The sequence below is a fragment of the Stegodyphus dumicola genome, chromosome 3 (genome assembly GCF_044657685.1).
Source record: "Stegodyphus dumicola isolate Sdum_Otavi_A_Nest chromosome 3, ASM4465768v1".
In the NCBI taxonomy this organism is placed as follows: domain Eukaryota; kingdom Metazoa; phylum Arthropoda; class Arachnida; order Araneae; family Eresidae; genus Stegodyphus; species Stegodyphus dumicola.
Window position 1 is genome coordinate 66,521,096 of NC_140770.1, and position 21,760 is coordinate 66,542,855.

A 21,760-nucleotide genomic window follows, 5' to 3' on the forward strand; every position below is an offset into this window, starting at 1 on the left:
TTTTATCTCATTTATTGAACTGAACATTTGATTGAATAGATAATTTTACATGGAAAAAAATATAATTTGTGTGCAGGGCAATAAATATCTAGAGAATACAGAAATAGAAAATCTCAGTCAAATGTAAGCAATCAAAACCAGTTTTCTTTAATTACTGAAATAAATTAATGCTTTTTCCAAGTAAGTATTCAAGACTCAAACAGAATCATTAATTACTTCACATAAATACTACTGAAATGTAGGCATTCTATCCAAATGTGCTGCACGAACACCACAGCATTACAATTAGAACACTCAGTTTTACAATTGACTTCTAATATGTTATTGGTGACAATCATGATATCAAGGAATCTCTGTGGGTCTGCTGTCTTTCTTTTCCCTGTTTTTTTTCTTTATCAGATTTGATAAAGTGGGTTACCTACAAAAAATTCCCCAAGCTTCTGTCTATTGTCTTAACATTTCCTGGCATTTTTGGTTCCACTGTGGTTTTGAATTATTTGTACCTTTCCTAAGGTTACAGGTGTAGAGACCACAGTGGCTTGAAAAATAGCACCGGCTTTCACTGTGTCAATAGCCATGTCATTTACCATTTCTTCTGTGAGCTTTGTAAGACATAGATGAGTTCCTAATCAGCCTTATCAAAGACAATATATTGTATTTACTTCTGCTTTTGCGAGAAAATTATCACTATTATAAAGATCATTTCGAACACTAAAAGTATAAAATAAGAAGAAAGAAGGTGAACAGATATTAAGATCAAGTGCATGAAAGAACTTTGTAGACTCATGAAAGTAAATAGCTTGTCCATTATTGAAGAGACAAAGGCAATCGAGGTTGAGGATTTGTGTTCTTCCCCAGAATTGACTATAGCCATTAAAGTTCTGTATTTTGATAAAAAATTCAGGCCGCTGCTCTATGAGGTCATCTAAATCTCGCTCATTTCTGTGGTAATTTGGAGACAGATGAGCAGAGCAGACTGAAACAAAACTAGATAAGTTCGTTAGCATAGAGCCAGCTTGGAGGAATGTTGTCAGTTGAGGTGAAGAGACCTACACCTTCATTGGCACGTCCACCTACCTATTACCTTTCGTGGTCAAAGAATACCAGGTTGTTCATCTTTCAGCATAGTTTTCTGCACTGCTAATCTTGCAGGATATGCATTGGTCATATATTTAATGTTAGAGAGATTTTAGTAGAAATTGTGATCAGCTTCATGAAATGAGCACTACCATTATGTATGATGTTTGTTCTTCTGTCTTATGTGGAAGAAGGTGCTTTATGATAAGGTCTTCACCCATGACAAACATGTAGGCAGTTTCATTTGCATGAGAAGCTTTATAAACATACCGTGTTCATAAAATTGTTAATAATTTTAAAGTTTTTCAATGCTTTTTTGAACTGGTTTTCATATCCATTGTCAAACTTTCTGAGATTGTTTTACAAAGTTTAATTTTAATTAATTTTTCTAGCAATGACAAAGACTTCGAACCTTACGGGCACGTGAATGTCCAGTGACATTATGTAATATTGCAATAATTAAAGTTACTACTCCTCTTTTTCTATGCAGTTACCAGGTTGGTTCAAAATACATGGAGATGCAATGCTTTCATTTGGCAAGCAGCTTCTAAGAAAAATGAGGTGAAAATCGGGTCAAGTCAATGAACCTATCATGTTATGACTACAAAGGTAGTTAATGAATAAGTTGTGAAACAAAAGTTCCATAACAAAATAAACATATTATCTTGCTTCAGCTTTTGGGGTCCTGATGCCAGGCTGCCTAAATATAAACATGTCTCTTGATAAGGCAAATGCATTCAGATTTCACTCGATAGTACAAAATATTTACAGATTTATAAATGAAACAAACAGTGTAGCAGCACTTTCATAACTTTAATTTGTAAGGTTTAGTTTAATTCATTAATTACCTTTTTTATTTGTACAATCACTTCTAGTTTCGTTGCTTTTCACTAGAGTCCAAATAAGTTACATGAATATAAAAATGGAAGTTTATGAAAGATCTGTTCATAATTTAATAACTTTGCCCAATTGCTTTGATACACTGTCTTTAACCCCTTGGGTAAATTTGACGTCTGAGACACATCATTCACTTTTTTCCCCCTAGGAGCGGATGACGTGTCTAAGACGTCAAACCAAATATAAAACTCTTGGGTACATTTGATGTCTGAGAGACGTCATTCACTTGTTTTCCCTAGGAGCGGATGATTCACATACTTAGCACGAAACATTCAAATGCTGATTTGATAAACACAGGCAAAAGGAGAAAAAATGAAGGTGGCGATAGCGAAAATATTATAAAATCGGCATCTGTGCTTGAGTATAATAAAGGTATGGGATGCGTTGATAAACAAGACCAATTGCTAGCGTGCTTCTCAGTTATGAGAAAATTTGTAAAGGGTTATAAGAAAATGTTTTTTCATCTAATAGATATGGCCTTTTATAATGCTCATGTTTTATATTCTAAAATCAACTGCACAACCAAGGCAGGCATTACTTCCTTTCGTTTAACTATTGCCGAAGAATTGCTGGAGCAATTGTCATTGCCAAATTATAAACGTTGTTGACGCCCGTCAAGTAGCGATACACCATTTCGTTTGGCAGCAAAAAATTGGGCACACTTTCCTGAGAACATTCCGTCAACTAAGCCAACACCCTGGAAAAAGGTGCTGTGTTTGTTATAAGCATAATATTAGGAAAGAGACTACGTGGCAATACAAACAATGCAAAGTAGCACTGTATTTACTTATTTGCTTTGAAAAATATCACACTCTGCATAATTATTAGTAACTGGATTTTTGTTATAGCTTTAATTTATTTCATTTAGTTTTATTTTGTTGTCATTAATTTATTTTTGTTTTGCAATTATAATTACTTGAAGATATCTTAATACTACATATGTCATCAATATTTTAGAAATAAATAAATTCTTACGTAAAATGTGCTGCTTTTACATTCTACTCCAAGCAACCAAAAATTATATCCGTTCCACATGCAAAGATTTTCTCAAATAAATCCGTACCCAAGGGTTAACATACTACCGTAATGACACCCAGTCTGAATGAAGATGCCTGGTGATTCAGCTATTTCTGTCTCACGTCTTGCAAAGCTGCAAATTAGATGAATGCCGGCAAGCCCAATGGAAGGTTTAACCCATTGCCGTTTTTCACTTTGATGGCGAAAACAGACCAAATTGTCTCACAAAAGTTTTCACTTTTGTCCTCAAACCGGGGTTGCCTCCAAGACTCAGGGTGTTTCAAAACGGATTTGCCTTCAGCAGAAACATTTCTTCCTCCCACTTGTTTTCCGTCTGTTAAGCATTCAAGATAAGAGTTGTAAAACTGAAGCATAGTCAAAGCTTAGATCCTCCTAACTTTCCCCTCAGGCTATTTGGGCAGGGATGAACCATAGAGTCTTCAACTTTTGTTCTGTAAAAACGTTACCCCATCTCCCTGGCTTATTCTATGACTGAGGTATTTGTATGAAGCAGAAATTAATGTTTAGAGTTTCTACGATGTTTCAGCAAGATAGCCTTTCCAGGGTTCATAGCCACATTTTAGTTTAAAAAAATAAGCACCTATAAGCACTTTTCAAGCACATTTTAAGAAAAAAAATAAGCACCTGCCTAATTACATCATACACAACTGCGTAACCTTAAAAATTAGACTTGTAATTTAAAATATGAGAAATGAAGTACTTATTAAGAGAGAATAAGCATTACCTCAACCATGGAAAATAATTACTTTTTTTTTTGTTTTTAATTTTAAATAATAGTTCAATTTACAGAACTAGTTTACAATGAGAGAAAAAAAAAAAAAAAAAAAAACTATGAAGAACTAAACTATATTACAAGATTTAATGATGAAATTTCAGTTCAAAATAGAGAAAATAAATAATAATAAGGCATATTTATTGTATTCACTTGGAACCTAATAATAAATATAATTTATTTTTCCACTCATATTGATATTTAAATAATTTAAATCTAAATTCTGAACATTTTCTAAATTTTCATTGTATATCAGTTTTCTCTTAACAGATATTGCAAGCAAAGTAATTTAAGTAAAAAAGAGGAACATTTCTGTAATCAGAAGGCAGAAATTTGCTTCATGCAGTCATCTTTAACAGTAAAAGCTTAACTAACCCGCATACTTGGAAATTGGCAAATATTCGGACAGTCGAGCGTAACTTGAAGGAGCGGAGTCGGGGGGGGGGGGTAGACTGTAGCTGCTCTTTAGATTTTTCCGCTAAATAAACGCTTTTGACATTTCAATATGTGCATCATATAAAAATAAACCAACGGAACTAAAAAATATTCCGCTTAGCAAGCACAGTAAAACTCTTTTAAGTGCTCATAAACAAATCTCGGACTGAACATCAAAATTAATTATCTCTGCAAAATATCACAAACATTATTGCGCAATACGTGCGCCGTAATTCTTCCCTACGTGATATTACGCAATCGGAATCAACAACTGCCGGTATTGGAAGAAAAAAGAACTAAATAACTGGGGTGTTTTTCATTCTAATTTTCAACAGACAGCGTTAAATTTTTGGAATAGAATCATTCTTCGCTTGGGTTGGTAGACCGCAGAACTTTTAGTCCTATTCAATCCAGATTGAAAAGTGATCCCCCCCCCCGAAAAAAAAAAAAGGTCCGTTGCTTATTTTGCAGCGAACTGTAACAGTTTCAATATTCAAGATTTTGCGGAGAAAGGGGAGACCTCCCAACCTTCGTACTGTATAATGTATTGGCCAAAAAAATTAAATTATTTTGACTATTCGATTACTTTCCCTTTATTTAAGCCATTCCCAATATTATTCCTTAGAAAGCTAATCTGTGTTAAAACACAACCATTTTTGGAAGTTTACTATACTTCAGCAGTTACTGCAACTATGTTATTATAAACATTCATACGTATGCTCATAATATAAGCATAACGATCACAATAAACATGAATATGAACTGACCAAGCAGAACGAGAATGCAAATTTTTAAGATATTGATAGAAATTCAAACGTGTGTAGTATTTGGGTGGGAGGAAAAGAATGCTGAATGTAGCGGAATTTTCTACTGCTTTAGCAATTCTTTTACCAATAGAACGACGGGCACCTGTCTGTACTCTTCGTGCACACCAAAGGTTAACAAAAAAAAAAAAAAAAAAAAAAAGCATTAAAAGCAAAAAAATAAGCACTAAAAACAAAAAATAAGGGCTTTTAAGAAAAAGTAAGCACCTATAAGGGCCTTTATATTTTATTTTCAAATATAAGGACTTATAAGCACTTATAAGGACCGCTACGAACCCTGCTTTCCTATTAATCTAGATATTACACTTGAATTTTTAAAAACAGATTTTACAACTTACTGGCATAATATTTTATGTTTAATGTTGCAATTAAGGGTCAAAAGTTTTGGAAGGCTAACACATAAACATACAAACATATTATATATGTAGCCTTTCTTAATAATTGATACTTGCACATTACTGCATATACAAAAAGACTGACTAGGATTGAAACAAAACCTTTATTAACAACCTTTTACAACAGAACAGAGTACAGACTTTGTTTCCAGTAAATGAGATTAAAATAATCTACCTTGTTAAATATTTTGTCATATTAGAATAAAACAAAAGTTTAAATTTGGAAAATTATGTGACACACTGCTTGGAACTTTATGATACATTAGTGTCAAAGGATGTAAAGGTTTTCTTTCATATTGCAGAAACTGAAAAATAAAATTGATTCAAGGGAAAAAAAATCATTTAGCATCACAAGGAAAAAAGGAGTTTATTATTTACATTTACACAGAGTAAATTTAAAATGAGAGAACATTTTTAAATATTTAAAAAATTGAAAGATATATAACTTAAATTAGCATAAGCAATAAATAATTTAATAAATCTATGTAGAGTATGAAATGCCCATTACAGTTTAACATAAACTATAAATTAAATTTCAGTCTGCGTGGTGTCATAAATGTTTTAACAGTATTATCATCAATGAGTTTCCGTCGTTCTTGATGCTCAGCAACAATTTTTTGTAAAATGGATATCAGTTCTTTTTTCAAATGGCCAGTTAAAAGTTCTCCACTTGTATATTCCTAGAAAAATAAAATAAAATAAAAAAATAATTGTGACTTACTATGTGTATTCTGTATGACTTATATATGTTTAAAGGCAATAAATTTATTTAATATTCTACATAAGTCCTACAAAAATCAACATTATCCTGATACAGTAGTAAATCACATCAAAAATTTATTTTCAATTCATAATGAAGGTTCTAAGTTTTACAGATAATTATTTAAATGGCTGCATGAAACAGGTTGCTATCAGAATTAGGTTGTAAATTTTTGCAAGACTGCAATCCAGAAAATATTATTTCAGTATTTCAAAAATACTACATGGGTTTTCTTTGATTCTAGTGAAATAATCGCATATACTATAAAAAAAAGGGGGGAGAACACTATTTTCTAAATTCCTTAACAATGGAAAGATGACTGCTTTTTTTTTTATCATTTTGTATTTACTTCTGATTGCTATATCTTTATTTGTGGACTCGGATGAAGTTTTCAGACTTTTTCTAACTTTACATGATACACCTTTACAAAATTTTATACAATTTAAATTTTGTAAACAAAATTTGCATATATATAATATGCTACAAATGCAAGAGACCAATTAGTGCAAAAACCTGTAAAAACATAATTTGTATTGACTATAGCATATAAAAGAAAAAATATCTATTGGAACTTCATCAATGGAAAAAGAAAAATTAAATATAGCATTTCTCTTAGTGGTCATACTGTATATACAGTAAAAGCCAAATTACCTGGCATTAAACTGAAAAACGCAAGTAACCACAATATTTTCAAATTTTAAAACCTTAAAAAAGGAAAAAAAAAAAAAAAAAAAAAAATTAAGCAAATAAGAGATTTATAACTTTGTTATAAAGCAAGAATAGGACTAATATTTGGATAAAACAAGAACTGTAAACAAGCAGGGCTAATTTAGCACCAATAATGGATAAGTGAGACATACCAATTTCGCTTTATGTAAATTCCATTAATTCTTAATAAGTTGGTTTATTTTTTGTAAAAAATGATACAACTTAACTGCTGTTACCTGATTCAACTGCATTTTGAAAACAAAAAATGAATAAAGTTTGGGATTTGTCTTCAATGGAACAAACAGCATGCAGTAGAATATTTTCAGGAATCTGATATCAAGGGAAGTGCTATTTATGTGAAAACGAATAAACATTGGCTGTGCAACATTAAAATTATGACAAGCAATTTAATATTCTTTTATATGACATGTCCGTAACTTGCATATGTTGATTAATGAAATAAAGAGCAATCTATTCCTTCAAATTCTGCCTGAGTGCCAGGCACAATTTTGGCAAGATCTTTGCCAAATTATTATGGTTGACGGAACTTCATAATTAAATATGATGTTTTATTTCAGCATTTCTCAAGCTTTTTGGAGAATTTACCTTTTATTGTACTTCATTTCCAATTAATGAAATTTATAAATAATATTTTGTGCACATTCATTATGCATAAAATTCTGAATAAATTTTCATGCATTTAGCTTATGTTATAAGTAACAGCGACAACATTATGTTTCCTTACTTAAAATGTCTTTGAACCTCATTATATATGCTCATAGAAATATTATATTCATCTATTTTTTTACAGTTTAATATTAATTGGTGAGAAATAATCTTGAATTTAAAATATGAAGCCACTGTTTATAAAAACGTACACATAATGCATTACATTCTTGATTTTAATTCAACCCATCAAAATGACATCTTTAATTAGTAAGGGAAGGAATCTCATCTTTCTAATCTAAATATAGAGATAGTCTTATGGTGATTTTTTCCCTGGATGAATACAACTGAAAGTAAACAGTATTTAATATCATCTTCATTAAGGTAGGTAAAATATATCTTTAATTAGTAAGGGAAGGAATCTCATCTTTCTAATCTAAATATAGAGATAGTCTTATGGTGATTTTTACCCTGGATGAATACAACTGAAAGTAAACAGTATTTAATATCACCTTCATTAAGGTAGGTAAAATATGGAAAAGTTTGGTGTAAATTGTTTCTGATTAAGTTACAAAAATATAAACAAATTCATAATAAAAATTTGAGATATTAAAATTACAATACAAGGCTTTCATTTCACTTTTTACTAACATTCTATTTTTAACGGTGACATCAAATGACATTTTGAGAACCTGATATTAATAAAAAAAATTGTAATAAATAATTCACCTTTCGTATAGTTTCTAATCTGTCATCATCTTCTAAAAAGAATCGCAGATACTGGTATGATATATCTACATCACAATTACCTCCCTTTTCTCTGTGCTCTTCTATAGTAGCTCCACCACCAGAAAAAGCATATTTGTTTATCTAGTCAAATGTAAGCAATTTTTATTCATGATAAAAAATATGAATATTATTTTAATTAACAATAAAACATAAATTATATTTATTTTAAAATTTCATGATTGTCTTATTTTTCTATGCAAGAATAAGCTGTACTTACAATACTTGAAATAACAAATACAATAATCAAACTATCTTTCTGTGTAAAAAAAAATGTGCAATTTTGAATTTATTACTTGTTTAAAAAATTAAATGAACAAGAAATGTTAAAACTGCAGCAAGACTATAATTTCGGATAAGAAAAAAAGGCAAATTTTACATGAGAATACAATTGTATTAATTTTAAATCAAAATTAAGTACAATTACAATAATAGTTAACTAGTATCACAGAATTGTCAGAATAATATAGGAAATGCATCATGATTTCAAAGAGTACATACAGTAATTTCAGGATGTATATAGAATTTATGTCACTTTAAATAGTCTATGTTACCCAAACTCAACACACAGCCCACATGAAGCTAAGCTCAAATAAAATTTACTTGCTATTCTTACAAATAAAGATTGGATGCCACCAATGCGGTATAAAAATTTCTCAAGTGCATGTTAAAATTCAAATTTTGCATGTCTTGTAAAGCTTTAATTTTGTTATGCCACAGGTACAATTACTGTCAGATGCAATAAATATAGCTGCATGGTCATATATGCATAACCTGAACAACCTTATACTGCACATGCACAAAGTGTTCTGTAGTTATACTTTGTGGCAGTTTTTGATTATTTTAATTTCATACATTCACAGAATTGTACTATCTATAATGGCTAGAATATTTTCAAAAAACAAACAAAAGTTAGCTCACAAAAATAGATTATTTCAAAAGAAATGAGAAGGGAACTATTTTGTTGTACAAAATTTAAATGATTCAACAATTTATTTGTTTTTCTGTGAAATAATGTAACAGTTATTGTCATTACAGTATGCAAAGAAAATTACTTATAAACATGTTCCCTCATGCGTCTTTAATAACAAGTGAAAAATTAACTTATTTCAAGAAATCTTTACCAACAACAGCAAAATACTATTTTGGCAGTGAATACAAGAGATAAAGTGGTGACAAGAGCATCATGTGAAATTTATAACCTACTAGGAAATATAAAAAATGATTTACTGGTGCAGAAAGTGTAAAAAGATTCTTTCAATGTATTATTTGATAAAGTTAGTAATAAAAATCAAATAATTGCACAAATAAAAATATGCAATCTCTCGAAATTTATCTGCGATGGGCATGCTGAAAATACTGTAAAATAACTTAGATAAAAGATTTAAAGAATTGTACTTATAATTTTAGTTTGATCTTTGATTATAACACAGCTATTTCAGCAGCACAGTAGTTTCTATTTATTAGATATCACAGTGAAGGGAATTTAATTCATGAAGATTTTTCAAAACTACTTCCTGTAACGAATTAAACCAGATGCAAAGATTATCTCAATATTATTACTGAATTTCAAGAAAAAAATTACATTGATATAAAGAAATTAGTTTCTGGGTTTACAGATGGATGTCCATCAATGATAAAATCTGAAGCCAAATTTATTTTCTTGTTAAGACAAAAATATAACGTAACTAATCTCATCATTTTGTGTGTCTATGCCTGAACTACACACACCATGATGAAAATTGTAATAAATATGGTGAATTCATGAAAACTGAATCATAGAAAATCGTGTAGTAATTATAAATCTGATTTTTCAAAAACAATAGGAGGTTTGACAATCTATCAAAAATCACATCAATTTTTAAATAAAAATTTTAATATATTAAGATTTATTTTTTATTATTTTAATATATTAAAATTTACTTTTTTATTATTAATCCAAGGTATTTTATTCTATGTTGCAGCCTGTATAATGCAGCTCAGTATTAAATATTTTAAGTATAGAGACTATTAACCAAAAATGAAGGAAACTATTTCAAAGGCTAAATTTAAGAAAATTATAAAATGATAGTTTTTTGTTACATAAATATTCCTTTCCTGACATGAAATTTTACATATAAATTGTATCTCACAAAAAAGAACTTTTATAAAATGTAACTGTACACAATAAATAACATTTAAGATTACAAAAATAAGCTTGCATGTTTTCCATGTATAAGAATAGGTGCACTAATTTGTGACATACTTTGGCAGAATAGAGTTAAATTATATTATTTCAGTAGAAAAATGCTTTTTGTTCAAGATTCAGAAACTGTAAATAATTGTTTTCTATAATTCAATAAGTATTTATTTTTTAGTTAATAAATAGGTAACATTACTCCCTCTAAGCAGAATTTTACAAAATATTCTAATTATAAGAATTATTTTATAGAGGCGGTCATGATTTTAAGTATTCTCAAAGGGGGAGGGGGAATACAAATTATCAAAAGATCTCGCTTCCCTAATTAACATTTGACATATTGACAAAAGTTAAGCGCTAATCATTTTTTATCATTTAATTGTATATTTAAATCTTGCTTACAAATTTATTATTTTATCAAGAAGTTATCAGTGAAGTCATGTGTTCAGCCATTAATTTACATTACTAACATTATAAACATCTTTAACAAAGTCTTTTCAAAATTTTAGGACACTTACAATCCATTATGCTACCATGATACTTATCATTCATATTGATTAAATGGTCATTTTGTAAGTGTTGTCATTTGATATGATTTGATATCTTTAAATTATACCAGAATTTTTAGCAAGCTGAAAAATTAAAAAGCAATAACTACACTTCTGAATAATTTAAACTTTTATTTCTAATACTCTAGCTAATTTATAAATTTAAAATATGTTTAATTTATAATGCATACAATTGATAATTATGAATATTTGCATCATTACTGTAAATAATAAACTAGTTACATAATGTGTGTTATTAGAAACAATTTTTACTAATTACAAAAATGTTGAAAATATTCATAAAAATATGACATATTAGAAATCTAATATATTTAAAACTTTATCTATTATGTTTCTAAAAATTAAAATAAAGATTTAAATTAATGGGAATGCATTTACTGCTTTTATATCATTCAGCTTCAGAATGATTAACCTATTAAGCTGTTATAGCCGGAGTGAACTTCAAAAATAAGCAGAAAAATCTTATGCTTTGTAAAAAGCAACACTAAGAACTGGCTATGCATATATATGCAAAATACATTAAAGATTTTATATTTTGCATTGTGGTAATGTCTGCAAAGGACAACGGATGACACATGCTATGACAATAGATGACGGTGTCATATAATATAAAGTAATGAACATAATGGTCTGGAAATTTCTGAAGATCTCGATAACAATGTATTAAACATGAATAAAATCTACCGAGTGTTTTTTTAAATTCAGTATACATGAAATGTAAAAGTTAGTCCATGTAACTAAAAATGAACTCTTTCCTAATCACAATAAATTATTTCAGCACTTGATATACATGTTTTTCACTCACACTGAATAAATTTCACACTTATAAAGAAATCAATTTATGTGTACATAAGTACATAAAGAAACCTGATATGAGGTTAAAAATTAAAAATAAAATTTTTATATCTGTCCTGCGCTATGGCTGCAGGATTGAAGTACAATAAACTTAAAGCATTTAAAGTTAAAAGTAAATTGGAGTCAAAGCAAGGCAACTCCTCAACAATATTAATAATTACAACAGTGTATAAGAGGTTTAACACAATATCTAAACAAATAAATAATAATTCATAGTAGTACAAACTCGAAAAACAAAAGTGCAAAAGAGAATATACAAGATAATAAAAACATAAAAATTAATCTCCTTTAACTGAAACTCTAATTCAGAGGCAGAAAATATATAACTATGAATTAAACATCAAATTAGCAATAGCCCGTTAGTTCCTCTTTTTAATTTGGACACTTTCTCTCTATTCTAAAAATAGTAATAGCTTTTTAGAAACTGCGTCACACCTGAAAACTAATTCCACATTACATCATCTTAACCTTCTGAATTGCATATAGTTCTTAACCAATCAGATTAAAGACAAATTTTACTACAAACACTACTGCAATTTAACTACACTCTCTCTTTCACCTTAATTTCCTGCCCTATGTTCTATGTGCTGCTCAGGTTGCTGTATCATTTGCTGTTTGAAAATGGGCTAAGTTTTAAAATTGTGAAGGTGTATAACACACCCATAATTCTAAGCTAAGCAAATACTGTGTCTCCAAAAGCGCTTTATCCAATAATAAAATTAAGTTGAATTCGGTCATCTCTGTCTGCAAGTCCATCATTTTTCATCTCCATGGCTCTGTCAATCTATGTGCACAGTTTGGGAATCAATAGGTCATCTGCACCATCGAACCATTACAGTTATGCTTTAGCCACCAGGATTTACACCTGTCTCGTGAAACTTCAGTGAAAAATTCTTCAATGGAGAATAAAAGTGCAGTTTACCTACAAAATTCAAATAAGTATGTGTGTTCATCTGCAAATTCAAAAGTCCGATGAAATGAAATGTGGTTTTACTACTCTAATTCAAAGCTAATCTGGTCTGTCAGTCACCTCTCCAAAATTTAGAAATAATAAAAACAAATTAATAAAAGTGTGCTTAATTCATCAAAGTGACTTCATGCTTTACAGATTTAGTGATTCCAAGGTCAACGATTTGTGTTTAATGTACTTCAAGTATGTGTGCCAGAAAATTACTATCCACTAAATTACACTTCCACTTCAAAATTATTACCTTCATGTGAACTTACTCAGGTTCATTTTCCAATTAAATAAAATTATTAAATATGCTGCAGACTCTACATTTTACACCTAAATTTTGTTTAAAATTTCTGCAAATTGATTATGTTGTTTTGAAAAAATATAAAATTATTGTTCAAGCAGTGAAAGCATAGCAACTCAATATTTTTTAAAATGGTTTTGAATACATGAATTTTGTGAGTTTAATCCTTTTTAAATGTCGCTGTCATAATTTACACCAAATATTTTTCTTGAAATAAATAATTTGATCATTCATAAACATAAATAAAATTGTTTCATAAAACAGAAAACTACTAATAATTCTTATTATTTTTCCTTTTACCTGTTCCTTTTTATACTAGATTAAAAGTATAGTACTCTTATGGAATTGAAAATGATATGGTATTAGAAATTCAAATTTTGCCAATCTGGTTAACAAATTAAAGAATTTTAAAATTTTACTTAAGTATGGTTATTAACATGAATAATCCATTTTACATTATTGTTTAAAAATCTAAATTCTAAGAATTATCGAATTATTTTTAAAATAAACTGAATATAAATATTGAAGGTTTTCAACTTATAATTTTTATACATAATTATTATTTATATATATTATATACATAATTATTATTTATATATTTGAAATTAATTTTGCCTAGGCCCCCTTGGCCACCGATGTAGAACACCGGTTAATTCAAGTGAATATGCTCATAAGGTGGATATTTTGGTACTTCAAGAAAGATGTAGGGTCTTCCAGTTTGTACCAATAAGTAAATTAAAAATATCATAATAAACAGCATAATTTCAGCAAAATTACTTCAAAATGATGTTAAATTGATTGAAAGTCAGTTACACCATTTTGAAATTTACTGTGATCATGCACAATAATTAATGCACATATTTACAATTTTTACATTTATAACATTGTGCGGAGAATTTTAAAAGGCCTTCCCTCAACAAATATAATTATAAAGATTCTAAATTTAATTAATATTGCTGTAAAATTATTATTGGCTGGTTGAGTTTTAGTTCCATTTACATCATCATAATTACGTAAAAATCATATGACACAGAATAATCTCGAAATGATGCAGTGCAGAGAGAGGTTACTATTTTTAGAATAGAGAAGGGAAATTTATGTTGCTAATTTAATCTTTAACATATTCTTTATTTTTCTTACATATCCCCCCCCCTCAAGAAGAAAAAGGCGTACGAAGGAAAGGCTTTTTAAAGAGCAAGCGTAAAAGCACTAGCAAATGGGGAAGGGGTAAAAAAACATAAATCATACAATTTTGATCTTGTAAAAGCATAATTTATAAATATCAGTTTTCTACAATAAATTCTAATATTTAGAGTCCTGTTGAATTTTTCAGCATTTCAGTCTAAAAATCTTTTTGTTTGAGAGTTCACATAATCATAATTCTTCAGGGAAGGTTCTTGTTATCACAGAATATCACAAAATAAACTTTTACATAATCATTACTTATAATTAAATGTAATGCACATAAATATTTATGATACTAATTTCCATATTGATAAATTATATTTTAACATCATAAATATAATAGGAGTAACAGTTTCAGAAATTATGGTTTCACCGTTATTATCTTTCATTTACAATTCCTGATTTTACCAAACTGGAAGGCCTCGCAATACTTCTAAACAAACATATCCATCAATAGAGCTGCCCTCTTAAGCTAACCAGTGTGTTTTCTGCTTTGGTGGCCCAGGGCGCCTATGCAGTTACCTGAAAAGGCCTCCGTTTCTTGCATAAGGTAACTGGCCTTTGAGAACTGCACTAATACATTCCACAACAAAAAAGTATAATATTATATATATATATATATATATATATCTATATCTATATGGGTTCACTCTTTTAAGATACTTATACTAAAATTAATATTAGGAGATAATGTAATCAAGATTTCTTTAGTAAATAAATTATCATTATCTTACTTTGTAGCTATTGCGCAAGTATTAGAATAACTTATTTACGAACTTAGAGAATTTAAGATCATATATATGTCATAATAAAAGCACAAAGAAAAGATGGAGCAGTGTCGATGCATGATTAGATCCATATTGAAGAAGAATTTTGATTGCGTAGAAGAACTTGGCAGTCAAGGCAGTTTTAATTCCATTTTTATTTCCAATTGATATTTGTGGCCACAATCACTTGGCACTCTAATCGTGCCTTTCGACACAAGATTTACATTTTTATATATTGTTAAGATAGAAAGCAAGCCAGCGAAATTACATCTTAGCAGAGTAAAGAGCAAAGCTGAAGTGCGTAGTTATGAAAGATGGAAGCACGCGAAGAGAAAAGTTTTGGTTTACAATTCGGTGATTGGTTGTCAAGAGGCATCTGGTATTAACGGTTACGTAAGATCGCATGATTAATTTGAATCACGCAATGCAGATAAGTTATTACGATTTTAGAATAGAGAGGAAGAATTAATGTTTATAGTTATATTATAATTCTGATTCATACATTTTCATCTTACATATATATATATACACACACACTCATAAAATGAGAGCCTCCAACATTATCTTCAACATTGATTATTATCAACTCATAAAATGAGAACCTCGAACATAAAGAGGGTAAAAGGAACATCTGTAGAGAGGTAATTACAGGCCTCTGTTTAGGAACCCAGTACTCCCTCAAAATACTCTATACTTAACACACACCCATTAATTTTAACATGCATTTACCATAATTTTATAGTACTTATCTGTACTAATTTCACTTATTTTTTACATCTACTTCATTTTTAGAATAAAATTCATATTCAAAATTTTCAACAAAAATTCAAAATATAATTATTTATCTTAATAGCCTTCCTTAAAAATAATTAAAAATCTAAGAATTCTTTACTTGCTTAACTAAATTATTAGAATTCTAATTTCTAATTTCATTAAATTATATTTTTTCATATCACAGGGTTACATTTTTAATGTCCCATTTATTAAGAAAAAATATCAGTTCCCAATGGAGAATTAATTATGCAAAAACAGAAGCAAAAATAATTTTCTGGCACCTACTTTAAGTGCAAATTTAATCCCATAACTGCGAATTTATTCGCATAAGAGCTGGATCAAGATATGGCGTTCGGTGACCTTGAAAGCACTGGTAAGATTTGAAACGTCAGCCTCAGAAACCATTCATCATTTTACTATAAACAAATGATGAATTAATTTTGAAAGGCTAGTTTTTTTTCCACATTTTCATATCGCTGTTCAATTACTACGTTGCACTTATTAAATCACTGTATATGCTAGATTAAATTTCGAAGAATGGATTTTGACTTAAACATTTAAAACTTTTAACATGACTTGCTGATTCCAGGTTGTGCACATAGATTGACGGAGCCGAATATATCTTGAAGATTATAACATGAGGACAATAATTAACTAATTCGCTTTTACAATCGTAGCCACAATTTTGATGATAACACTTCTGCGGAGCACAGGTACACTTTGATGACTTAAAACACTTTTCCCTAAATATATGTGATAGTCGTACACTTCATTTTCACTGACATTAGCACTTTTGGACTTGCAGATACTCAATATCCATTATGAATTTCGGTTACACATGGGAGTTTGAAGAGATGGCTGGTTATTGCAGACACTGTGATGGCATTTCCACTGGAATTCCAACGCACAGGACATGTATCCTGTCAACTCAGGTCTAATAAAAATAAAGTCAGCAGTAACTGAAGAGCAGAAGGAGGAATTTTGATGGCTTAGAAGTGTTGATCTATAATGACTAGGAAATTGAAGACGAAGGCAGATTAAATCTTCAGTTTTATTTTTAGCAACAAGTTAAGGCACATTAAATGTGCCTGTTCCAAAAGGCTTATATTTTTTATAACTTTGTAGCAAGAAAGCAGCAGCAGACAGACAGCAGTATAGCTAGGCCAAAGCGTGGAAAGCAAGTGTGTAATATTCAGGTCAAACTGAGTTAGTTTTGGTTTTCAAAACATTTTGATTAGACAGTTAATATTGCTGTAAAATTATTATTGGCTGGTTTAGTTCCATTTACATCATCATAATTACGTAAGAATCATATGACATAGAATAGTCTCGAAATGATGCAGTGCAGAGAGAAGTTACTATTTTTAGAATAGAGAAGGGAAATTTACATTGCTGATTTAATCTTTAACATATTCTTTATTTTTTCTTACACACACACACACACACACACACACATATATATATATCAATCACAGCATAATATAAAGTATTATAATTAACATACCTTATTTTTAATTTGATTTGGTGTGTCTGTTAAAAATACAGAGCTGTTTGGATCACTTGCGCTCATCTTTGTTTCAGCCCCTTGAAGAGCAGGAAAAAATTCAGAGTGCAGAAGGGCTGGCTTAGGTAAACCTAATCTTGGAGCAACATCTCTTGTCATACGAAAATAGGGATCCTTAGATAAGAAAGGATAGATAAGAAAAATTATTAAAAATTAGAGAAAGTAAAAGAGAGAGGGAAAGGAGAAAAAAAAAAAAAGCAAATGTTTTCATATTTATAAATAAAAATACATGATTACATTAGAACTCCAATTATTGAAGTTTTAGTGTTTTTCGGGCTCAATGCAATAAATAAATAATAATAAAGAGTGTCAAAATAGACAATCTATAGACTTTTAGCAATAATTCAAACCATGAAGATATGAACACATTTAAGCTCAGCTGCCTTGATTTTTGCCTGCTTTGATTTAAAAATCAGTTGGTTTTTAGTTTTTGCACTACTTTAGCTGGTGATAGGTGCGATATGGGATATTTTTTTTACCTGTAATGTTACACCTGATTCAGCCTTTGGAACAACATATTTTAGAAAAACCTAAGAAAACCAAGTTCTTGAAACATTTATTACAAAATCTAGAAAATAACAAAACTGTTGTTGAAAGCCTAAAACAGGATAATCTGAAAGATGTCATTTACTGGCTGGGAGAATCGTAGAACGAAAGGAAACAATCTACCATTCTGAAAAGCTGGAAAAATGTTTCACTGAATGATGGCAACAGAAGAAAGGCACAAAATTAAAAAATAGATGATGAAGACTTGGGGGCTATCTTAAATCAGCCACAAGTTACAGAAGGAACAACAAATGAAAATATGAATAATTGGATGCAAGATGATGAACAATTTGAACTTCTCGTAAGGCCATTATAAATTTAGTCAAGCATACTGACAGTTTGGCCTTTTAGCAATATCATGCAGTATATAATCCTTGGTATAGAGTTTACAGTAACTAGAAAATAATTCCAAAATCCTATAATTTACAAAGAGGAGCTAAAGCAACAACTATTAGAGGAGCTAAAGCAACAACAATCAGCATAATATTCAAAAATTTGAAGGACTAGTTTTGAAGGTTTAAATACAGACTATTCTTCAGCTGCAAAAGTGGTAATGATGAAAAACAAGCCAGAAATAAGATAAAGCGATAAGGAATGACAGGAAGAAAGTTAAGCTACTGACATCATCTACTGATGAAAAAATAAAAAGAACTATGAAATAATTTCTTTAAAAGCTGAGTGTAAAGCTGGACTGGAAATGGGATCATTAATTAGAATTGAAAGATTTTTATGAATGTGAAATGCCTCTAATTTACCAATTGAAAATGTTTTCTGAATAACTTTGGTTGCAGAAAAATGGAAAATATGATTTTCTAACAGGGAATTTATGTGCTTCTTATTTTCTAACATATGTCTCATGTTCGTTCCTTAGTACAAAATTTTAAGGCTCTCTTAGTTTCACCAATGTAAATTAAACCACATCTGCAAAGAATCCTGCAAATATCGTAAGAGTTTATATTTGTAATGGGGGTCCATAAGTCAGTCTGGAAACAGCAAATTTTACTGTCAGAAGAAAAACGACTCAAAAGTTGAATGCCTGTTAAAATACATGAAATTTAATAGATAAGCGATGGAAAGGAAGGAATGACAATAGAATTCTTATAATCTCCAAAAACAAAGAAGGTGCGCTTTGATGTGTTGACATACAAATTTTTTATCCTCTCAGTAAATAATGCCAGGTGAAAATATCCATCAATAGCAACTGCCTTTAAAAGTATTTCAGTTCTTGATCAAAAGAACCAAATTGAGCCAAATTGGAGAAGCAAACTTGAAGTGCATGGAAAATGGAGGAATAAAATGAAGCTAACTTCTGCTTAGTCAAATTACATGATCTGAAGTATGGTGGAAGCAAATAAATGAAGGTTTACAGTAAACAGTATTACTGAAGTTGGATATGTTGCATGTGACCAAGATGTTGAGGAACAAAAACTTTATTTAAATCATCTTTATTATCATCAAACAGAGAAAAGGTTTCATCAGCGTAGCAGAACCACACACAGAAGTTTAATATTTCAAATAATTTTGATTAATAATAATGCATGGATACATCTAAAAGAGCTAATCCTTTCATAATAATGCATATAGATATCATCAGGACTAAGAAAGTTTCCCATGGCTAATCCCTTCATGATAATGCATATAGATAACAGTAAGAATATGACTAAGAGAGCTCCCCATGGCTAATCCTTCAATTTGGTTATAATGTTTGTTTTAGACAAAACTGAGTAAGGGAAATTAAATCATAAATTGCAACACAAGAGAAATGAAATTTATGAAGTTTCATTTCTAGACATTTAAGTACACTTTCCACTGGAACAATGGTGAATAATGATTTTACATCAAAAGAAACCATGATGAAATTTCTAGGGGAAATGCATATTTATTCTTTATAAGCTTTACTGAATTTTTATGGTGTATTTGTAATTAACTAACAAAGTCAAAAATCTAGAAACTACATATTTAGCTCATGGGTACGAGGTAATGACTAAAATTGATACACTAGGATGGAGTGGAATACCCCTTTTATAAATTTAGAGCATATAATTTGGCACAATTCACAGCAGATGGGATAAGCGATTTTTTTAGTGGTTTGGAAGGATCCACTTACAAAAGAAAAAAAAAAAAAAAAAAAAAAAACTAATCCCCTAGTTCTGCAAATTTATGAATATGATGCTGATTATTATTGTTTTAACTCCTCCAATAACTGTTATTTAGCATGTTATTTTAACTCAGATCCAACAAAGTATACTTTAAGTTGAAATATGAAACAGAAAATTATAAAGAAAATAATGAGATACAGGGTGATCAAAAAGTCAGTATAAATTTGAAAACTTAATAAATCACGGAATAATGTAGATAGAGAGGTAAAAATTGACACACCTACTTAGAATGACATGGGGTTTTATTAGAAAAGCAATAATCTGATCAGAAAAGCAATAATTAGCATAACAAATTAAGATAAAGCAAAGATGATGTTCTTTACAGGAAATGCTCAATATGTTCACCATCATTCCTCAACAATAGCTGTAGTCGAGAAATAATGTTGTGAACAGCACTGTAAAGCATGTCCGGAGTTATGGGGAGGCATTGGCGTCGGATGTTGTCTTTCAGCATCCCTAGAGATGTCGGTTGATCACGATACACTTGCGACTTCAGGTAACCCCAAAGCCAATAATCGCACGGACTGAGGTCTGGGGACCTAGGAGGCCAAGCATGATGAAAGTGGCTGCTGAGCACACTATCATCACCAAACGATGCGCGCAAGAGATCTTTCACGCGTCTAGCAATATGGGGTGGAGCGCCATCCTACATAAAAATTGTACGTTCCAGCAGGTTTTTATCAGCCAGGCTGGAGATGATGCGATTCTGTAACATATCGGCGTACCTCTCACCTGTCACGGTAGCAGTTACAAAACCAGAATCACGCATTTCCTCGAAGAAAAAAAGGCCCGATAACAGTTTTTTTTTTTTTTTTTTTTTTTTTTTTTTTTGTTCTAATAAAACCCCATGTCATTCTAAGGATGTGTGTCAATTTTTACCTCTCTATCTACATTATTCCGTGATTTATTAAGTTTTCAAATTTATACTGACTTTTTGATCACCCGGTATATACTTTCATGCAAAAAAAGATATAATAGATTTTGCAAACAGGCTGAAAGAAAAATCTGTACCTAATACATGAAAAATAATGTCTCAAATAAACTAAGAATTACATTTAAGAAACTGATAGAAATAAATACAATGTACTCTCAACTATCTGGGCTAAAGCTGAGAAAACAGGTCATAGATAATAATTCAAAAATGCAGATATTCCAAATTATCAACTTTCATGCATAATGTATATGTTTATTTCTTAGTTGAATGTGCAACACACACAGATAATCTGCAAATCAGATAATTCACATCCAGATAATTGAGAGTACACAGTAGCATTATAAATCAAACAGGATAGTTTCATCATAATCAATCAAAAAACTGAATACCTGATCAATAGCACAAGGTATAAGGCAAGGGATATCAGCTTTCTTTCCAAATATACTTGGAAATGATGAACTAAATGAGGGAGCAGCTTGAACTGCAGGAAATGCTATTTTACCAATGGAATCACTATCTCCAAATCCAAAAATCCCTTTCACTTGATTAAATGTAACACTTCTTTGCACTCTTACGACATTTTGATAAAACTGCGGACACTCTCTGTACAA

The 21,760-nt window shown here is 30.0% G+C and overlaps 1 protein-coding gene across 1 annotated transcript in view; it reads right to left on the reverse strand.

The window, feature by feature from the left end:
- Positions 1 to 5,779: 5,779 nt before the first annotated feature.
- Positions 5,780 to 21,760, reverse strand: part of TrpRS (Tryptophanyl-tRNA synthetase) — a 41,480-nt gene continuing 25,499 nt past the window's right edge. The window contains exons 5-8 of the mRNA XM_035368302.2: positions 21,539 to 21,752; positions 17,451 to 17,624; positions 8,302 to 8,442; positions 5,780 to 6,118 (exon numbers count right to left, since the gene is read on the reverse strand). Coding sequence (XP_035224193.2) covers positions 5,960 to 6,118; positions 8,302 to 8,442; positions 17,451 to 17,624; positions 21,539 to 21,752 — 688 coding nt within the window. The 3' untranslated portion in view covers positions 5,780 to 5,959. The remainder of the gene's footprint in view (positions 6,119 to 8,301; positions 8,443 to 17,450; positions 17,625 to 21,538; positions 21,753 to 21,760) is intronic.